Below are 8584 nucleotides of genomic sequence, written 5' to 3'. Positions count from 1 at the left end.
GCTAGTACCAGAGTGATGGATTTTGTATTTAATACAGAAAGAGGATCATGCATTCTCAATGTTTGTTTTGTCCTGAAACACAAAAATTCATTTATATATAATAAAAAAAAAAAGTTTGTTTGAAATTTATATAACATGTGCAAAATGGGTAATCAATAAGTGTTATCAAGTGAGCTTGTTACCCTGCTGTAATAATAAATGGTGTTCTGTTGTAATAATAGACCATAGTGTTTTAATAATGGTTATTCATTATATGAATGCCCATAGGCAGCTACATGTAATTTGTTTTAATACTACTAATAACAAAATAAATTTGTTTAAGTTTTAATACCCATGCTTATACCAAAACATTTAACAGCAACATAAGTCCAAAAATGTTTCTTTATATTTTTAAAACAATCTGTAATAATACAGGTTACCATGTACAATGAAATACTGTATTTGCTCTCTTAGAAGTGCATGTGCTCATGTAAATGATGTATGAAAAAGGTTGGTATAATTATAGCTCCATGAATTAAAGTTTGATAAATCCACCAAAACACTGACAATATTTTGGCCTATGGACCTCTATTGGAGATGCGCCTCAAACAGAGAAAGCACAGTACACATTAGACACTTGGTATAAAATATTGCACATGATTTTGTTCTCCATTGATGCAGGAACTATTTTTAAGATACCATGGAAAGACTACAAAAAAGTCCGAGATGTATAAATTAGTAAACACGACGCACTGCCTGACATTCAGTATGTACTTCATGGATTGTTCAATGGTCGACATAATGGCCCAGCTAATGGAAAACTACATTTAGATTTAGCGACAACAAATTTTTTCAATTTCACCATCAATGGCTAAAATTAATTGCTAACCATGATTATACTGTGAAAATTGTCACCATTTAAAAACATCTCACCATCCATAAAATTTAACATCAGGAAAATATATTGCTTAATATGAAATGTATCGCTAACATTAGCATACTTCAATTCGTTGGTAACTAGGAAAAGAAAAATTAAACAGTACTAGCCACCATGGCTAAAACTATTGTACCTTTAGTGGAAGACACAGAGAACAAATATGACTGAATTTTTCACCTGTCAAATATAAATCAGTTTTGAGGTTCTCTGAGGAGCCAAGTACATTTTAAACAGGGTACACTTTTACTGTCCTTTTCTGATGTCTGCAGGCCTAATCTGCCGTTCTCCTTCAACTAGGAAGATCTTGAATGCTTTATGCAAGAGGAAGACTCCCATCTGCCTTTTCTTGGATGCTGACCATGTGGCTGCTATCCCATAATAGTCACCTTTCTTAGCATTGGTTAACCTTGATAAACCTGAAAAGTAATATTCTGGATGTTCATCAAATCACAGTATATAATGGTACTGAGGTAGCAAAAATGAGAGGGACCTGTCATTATACATCTATGATAAGTGATTGTCAACAAATAATTATTTACACTTGTGTGACAAACATGATACAAATTGGAGCCAGTTTATTCATACAATTTTCTTCGTCCATGACATTCATAATGCATTTCTAACATATGAAAATGATGATCAGCCATTTTGAATCAGATTATGAAGCAGATGCATGTGCAAATGTGCTACATGATGTGTAAGGCTAGTACATGATCAGTGTCATGAATTCTTATTTCAATTTTGTCATCAATAGTTACTTACCAATACAATCTACCATACATGCTTCCCTGGTGTAAGCTTCCACTGGTATGACACTTTGGAAGCAATGCAAGGATACAACACCCAACCCAAGCTGCCATATATCAGTTATATGCTGTACCTTTTTGGTTGGCTGTAAGATGACAAATTATAGATTAGAAATAGCAGCATACTCAACATGATAACCCAGCTGGTATTTATTTGACACAACACTGACTTGAAAAAGCAGTATGGCAATGATTGCACCAGCTTTTTTCCAATTATGTCATGAACCACACATGATCTGAATAATGAACTCCAATTTTTTTGTGTGGCATTGACATAAAAAATATATTACATGCTTCCTTGAGTGGACAGAAGTAAAAAGTAAAAAGCATCTACATAATGTAAAGACATTTCACCATCCTGATAGCGTAAGTGGGGTTGTAAATACAAGTGATGGCTACTGTGGTGTCTTAGTTGCAAAGTAATTTGCTATTGACAGCTGACGATACGATGATGTTTGTCATATCTCTGATACACAATTTACACTCAACATTCAATTTTCCTTCCGTGAGGATAGATAAACAGTTCTGTCATAATACTGTAAAGGGGCTAATTATTCACTGGGTTTTAATTTCGCTTATTCCGCTGACAGGAAAATGCGCTAAATTAAAACCCAGTGAATATGTAAAATTTGGCATAGGACACATTATCTAAATGATAAAACCGTGAATTTAAAACCCACTGAATATGCCTGAAATGGTAAATCAGCGAAATTTAAACCCAGTGAAAAGTAGTCATTTTACATTACAATGTGTTTAGAAACATGATTAATCAAAATACATTTTGTCAGTCAGCACGTATATTGTACTCTTAAATTCCACATACCGGTATTTGTGTTTTGTACAAATATGAAACACAGCAGTAACCACAAAAGTTACTACAGCATGCCTATTTTGTTTATGTACGTAAACGCGTAAATTTTATTCATGTTTACATTTACTCTCTATGCTGCTGTCGCATGTGTTCTTTGAACCTACTTATTTAGCAGATTTTTGTATTTCATTGGCTTCTAAAATTTTGATGCTCACAGAAGTGTGCTGTTTTTTTTGTTCCCCAAAATGTCATCCACCTCTGATTTTTCTTCTTGGACTACTGACTCAATTCTAATTTAAATTATGATTTAATTATTGAAAACTAAAACCATTGAGCTGACATTAAATTGGTGGTATGGACACCAGAAAAACCAAAACATTACACAAATAATCTACTACTACCATACACACATATTTTTTCAGGTTCTAACAGCATTACTTATGATTTGATACAAAAAATGTTACCTTTTTAGTTACCAGTTTGAGTTATCGTGAACGAATGTTTCAGAACACATGTTTTCTTGATCACAAGTTAACATACTATGGAGTGTTGATCTAAAATGAGGACCAACAGTAAAAGAATACTTACCCTCAATCGAGGATTTGTTAATTGCTCAAGAGCTTCATAGAAATGAGCATAGGGTCTGGCCCTCTTGCCTTTACCAATGTAAAAAATTGCTGATATGAAAACTTTAAATGCCTCTGTTTCATTGAGACCATTGTGATGTCTGACTGGTAAATTCTTTGTCACTCTTGGATCTAGAATTAAATAGTTGAAGGAAGACTTGAGAGTTCCTTCACGCCATTTCCTCAGTGGATCTGGTTGGTCAAACTGATTTGACATCTTTTGCTCATCGTCTTGCATATCAGGAACAGAATGATTTTGTAAGATGCATCTGGAGAGTTCATGGAAATACCCTGGATAGAAAAACATACATATATTGTTAGTATGGAGAATACAATGCTATTTTACACTGTTTTAGTGTTGTCATCATATATGTATACAGTCATCATTTGAACAAATTAAAGTAGGAATATTTACCCTCTGAGTTTCATTATTTTTCACACCTAAAATTCAGTGCAAATATTTTCACATTTCATTGTCATTTTGAACCATACATTTTCTTATATTTCTTTTAGTTTTAGATCAAAAAGTGTGCCAATTATTAATTTACATTAAACATTTTCTCTCCATGTACATGGTAACTAAAAAGAGTTCATAGAAGGTTTTTTTGTATTAAAGTGCATACACTTAAAATCACATCAGAATACAATGTATTGTATGTAATGGAGAAATACAGTGTTTTATATTGGTGAGATATATAAATAATACATACCAGCAGTTGATATTTTACTGTTGTCACGGTTGATTTTTAGTTGACTTGCATCTTTTTTCAATTTATTCAACAGCTCTAAGTACACATCTCTTGTAAAGCTCGTAATAGGTCCTGGTAGTTCGCCATGATTCAATAATTCTTTTCGTAGCTGCTCATTAGTAAGTTTGTTCAATGAAACTGGTATTTCTACCCTGGCTTCTGGTTCACTCTCAGCATCTAAGCTTGTGTCTGTCTGGTACTTTTGCCAGTCATATATGATAGTGTTATCAGAACTTAGATCCAGAGATGAGTTAACACTGCCTGACAACAAACTGTTTTCACTGCTACTACAAGATGAAGGGCATCTTTTTTCTATCAGTGTTGCTCCAGCATCTGAATCAGTGTATATAAATTCAACTGTTTGATTTCTGACAGGACCATCTGCAGATTGACCAGGAGAGCTTGTCATAGTTTTTTTTTCCACAGAAAGTTCAGCGTACCTGTCTGTTAGTGGTTCATAATCTGCTGTGTCATCTGATGTCAACAGATCAGACATATTGAAGACAGTTCTCTTTAAACGCCACCCACCTAGTTTGTTTGTTAACTCTCTCACGTTACCCTGTGCAGTATCATCAATGACTCGAGTATCACAAATGGCAATAGTATCATCATTCCTAAAAATTATTGTATCTGGAGTTGTTTGTCCACTATTTAGCATTGTGCACGATACATTTTCAGAAGCTAAAGAAACAGTATCAGAGCTTGTAATTTGTGATGGGCGAAACTTCCTAAAAGCTCTTCCTAATTGTTCATTATGACCAGATTGTATTTGCTCATCCTGATTTTCTAAAACTTGTGTATCCGGGCAACTATTTTCTGTTGAATCCTTATTGATTTGCGGTTCTTGCTTGCATACAACACTACAAGGGTGTTCAACACTGTCATTCAAAATCAATGTATCAGGACATGCTCTAATATTCGCAGACTTGGGTGTGTCAGATATATCCAATGCGTTATCTGTTCTATTGCTGTGAGACAAATGTTCCTCCGCAGAAAAGAAATCACTTGCAGAGTTATTTGAATCCTCTGAATTTTTACTAGATTCCAAGCAAGCTTCTTTCGGAGATTCACTTTCTGATGGAGTCTCTGAAATTCGACTAACATCGTTGTTTTCTACATCCTCTTTTAGTTTCACATCATTCTTTTTCAAATTCAAATACGTTCCATTTTTTTCCTCTTCTTGAAATGCTTCTCCATCCTCCTCTGATATAGTCTCAAAGAAAAGCAATGTTTTTTCAAACTTATTCTCGTATTCATCTTCACTGGAGCTTGTGGACATTTTAGTGAATATCTGTGGATGGTCCGGAGATGTGACATCTAAACCATGTGTCATTTCACTGCTTAGTATTTCTGATAGAGTATCAACTGTGGTATTCAGACTTGACTCAGAACTACATGTATTATCATGGGGGAGTGGGTTTAGCAGTGAAACTGAACTGGAAGGCTTTGAATTGTTATCAAGAGCAGACTGTGTGTCTGGTTTACTGGCAGACTCATTTGTGTCATCAATAGATGACCTATTACTACTACCACAGCTTAAACATGGTATATGTGGTTCTGGAGTGCCTCTACTGATTATATATGTTGCTGTAGACATATTTGCAACACTTTGTTGACTGTCACTTCTACCCAAATCAAGTTCATTCTCTGAGAAACCACTGCTTGGAGTCCCTTGATCAGTACACCCATGAAAACTCACACTTTTCGTAAAATTAAACGCAATCTCTTCATCACTATCACTGAAGTCACTGTAATGACTACATGTTGAATCCTGCACAGTTGACAAGGTTTGCCAAGAACATGGAGATGAAGGTCTCTGATTGGATGGTGAATAACCTGACAAACTTGACATTGGGCTGCTCTGACTGGATGAGAGTGTATTTGGAGGAACAGTAATTTCCAATGTTTGGTTTCTTGAATGATGCAGTAAATCAATTGCATCTTGAGAATTATTTGGAACTGAAAATTAAAAACAGAAAAGTACAAAATATTTTAGAAAAAGAGATAATACAGACAAAAAAGCAAAGAAGAAACAATCACTTGACATCATATCCTACATAAAGCAACACTAATTGTAAATAGGTGTAGAAATATAAGAGCAACACTACAGTTCAGGTCACTTTTTCGAAGAACGAAAAATTGGTCTACTATTGATAACCAATTATGAGATTTAGATCATGCTCAATGGACATCAGCAATTTGCTTGAATTTTTTTAAAATGTCCTAAATTTGTTTGTTTCAGTGTTTTCTGTTAAGGTCATTGTTTTAAATCCAAAATAGAAATGTCCGATGACACTAGTTGCCATTTTGAATAAAATGTCCAAAGTCAGTGAGATAACTGAATCATATTGTTTGTATGAAACAATTTCACAGCATTCTGAGAACAAAAAACTATGAAAGTCACTTTGGCTAATAATCCTTGTTAGATCTTTTATGTTCATGAATATTACCTGGTAAAAATGAATATTTTGGAGTTACATCCTCTTGAACATCAGTATTCCACAACTGGTAATCTTTCAATAAATCAATACATTGTTTGTCACCATATTCTTCTGCCAAGTCACATGTGTCCTTGTTTTCTTCTTCTCTGATGTATGGATCGCCACCATTGTAGATAAGAAGCTGCAATGAATCATACTTACCCCACATGGCTGCCACATGCAGTGGAGTAACCCCCTCTGATGATCTAAGGTTCAAGAAGTGACAAATTAATAATTGTAAATGTGCCATCAATAATTGAATTTGTTTTGTGAACATTTATAAGTATTTTTAAAACATAGACATAATAGTTACACATATTTTTTGTTTGTTTTTGTCTTTGCCATACATTACTCTCAGACAATACTTGCACACTGGTAATAAAATTACTATTTTATACACAAATCGATAACCATAATAAATAAACTGATTATGAAAACCGCTATCTAACTATAGCTATATTCTTGGAATATTCAAAAATACATTTGAAGATTCTTGGTGGTGCTTGTTTTGACGTTGGCACTTTCAATCCTGAAAGCTGGTACTCCTGGACACTACCACTGTCATCTGGGGTGCAGGGGTACACTTTTTATTTTTTTATTTTTCACCCATGTAACTCACATGTTATGTTTAGGATAAAAATTCAAATTATGGTTGTAATTTACTGTTCACTAGCCCTGTTCAGAAATGTGTTGCAGATGTTGCCTGTGGACGGTTGATTTGTGGATGATATTTCTCTGTGAAAATTGTTTCCAAAACAGATTTTGTACAAAAGAATTGCAAGAGATAATACAAATATTTGCATCACATCAGCACTCAACACTTGAACACAATTAAAGCGGTAGGGTCGTCACCTGTGTACGTATAGGAATTGAGTCCCAAGCGACGATAACAACACATGCTAAACATGCAAAGGCTCATCGGTAGACGCTTGTTTGTAAACAATGACACGCTATGGCCATCTGACGCATGCGCAGATGATACGCAGGTATTTATTATGTAATTACAAGTGTGCAATTTAATCTCTAATTTAAACACTCCCATTAAATAGAGTTTGTACTTTTGATATTTAAGTTTCCAATGGTTGAAGTCATAACAAGCTGCATTGTTAAGATTCTTCCACAGTCGATCCCTCTATCACATAGAGATGATAGAGGAACTGTGATTCTTCCAAGGGATATTGATAGAGAGATAACGGTTTTCATGATCAGTTCATTTTGGCACCCGCTGCAATGTGCACAATTCTGAGTGCAAAACCAGTTGTTGTTATTAATTATTAAATCCATAAGAATATTTACCTAACATTGGGATTTCCATTGTATTGTAACATTAATTTTACATATTCTATAGAATTATCAATTCCAACAGCAATATGGAAAGGACTGACACCCTCTGGTAGTGGCGTATTCGGACTTGCTCCTTGTGACAGCAGTAACTCAGTCAAACTAAAAACAAAAAATGCACAGATTACTGGATATATACTGTGTTTTGAGATATTGACAGGTTAGACCCACCCCCTATATTTATTTGAACACTGAAGTGATACAAACCATAGACCCTCCAACTGTTAGAGGGTCTATGTACAAACAATACGAATTCTGATTACATGTACGTTATCTATCACCCGGAAATCAACATCATTAGTAACCAAATCAACATTGCCAACATTAGTCATGCATCAATCGAATTCAGTTAAAATTGTTGTATCAGACGTCGACAGATTCAACAGCAGGCGAAATAGTCGTAAATTCGGTATTCTAATAATCAAAATACATCACAAATAATTCCTCCTTGGAGTGAGAGGGGAAAGGAAGGACAAACTGCTCGTGATCGATGTAAATACTTGTATCGACGATCTCACATTCACGTGTCCGAAAAAAACAAAAAAATACCTCAGATCATCCCTCTGAATTGCTTTGCAGAGTTCCTTTGCGAGAGCATACTTCGCATCCATAGCACATGGTATGATCAAAACAATAACAATGGTTCATAAAACATGGAAATGTCCCTCAGAAAAAGGCAACTGAAAAGCAGACATGTTGCAATGACTGACTGAAATGCAAATTAGTGTTTTCATTTTTACCGCGAATGATCACGTGAGCGGATGTAAGCTGATCACTGATTGGTTAGATTGTTTGTTCAGGCTATTATATTTCTGCTGATATGTTTTGTATTTTGCCCAATGTTGTAATATATGA

At 34.6% G+C, this 8584-nt stretch overlaps 1 protein-coding gene across 1 annotated transcript; it reads right to left on the bottom strand.

Moving 5' to 3' along the window:
- Positions 1–312: 312 nt before the first annotated feature.
- On the bottom strand, positions 313–8409 carry LOC100377070 (uncharacterized). Its single transcript, XM_002732890.3, has 7 exons — positions 8279–8409; positions 7685–7831; positions 6359–6594; positions 3870–5867; positions 3122–3450; positions 1679–1808; positions 313–1332 (listed from the first exon to the last, which is right to left on the bottom strand). The coding sequence occupies exons 1-7, from the start codon at positions 8338–8340 to the stop codon at positions 1160–1162; spliced, it is 3075 nt and encodes a 1024-aa protein (XP_002732936.1). The 5' UTR covers positions 8341–8409; the 3' UTR covers positions 313–1159.
- Between the last annotated feature and the right edge of the window lie 175 nt (positions 8410–8584).

The sequence above is a fragment of the Saccoglossus kowalevskii genome, chromosome 13, assembly GCF_978046115.1.
Source record: "Saccoglossus kowalevskii chromosome 13, keSacKowa6.1, whole genome shotgun sequence".
Taxonomy (NCBI): Eukaryota; Metazoa; Hemichordata; class Enteropneusta; family Harrimaniidae; genus Saccoglossus; species Saccoglossus kowalevskii.
This window is presented reverse-complemented; position numbering and strand designations above follow the sequence as displayed.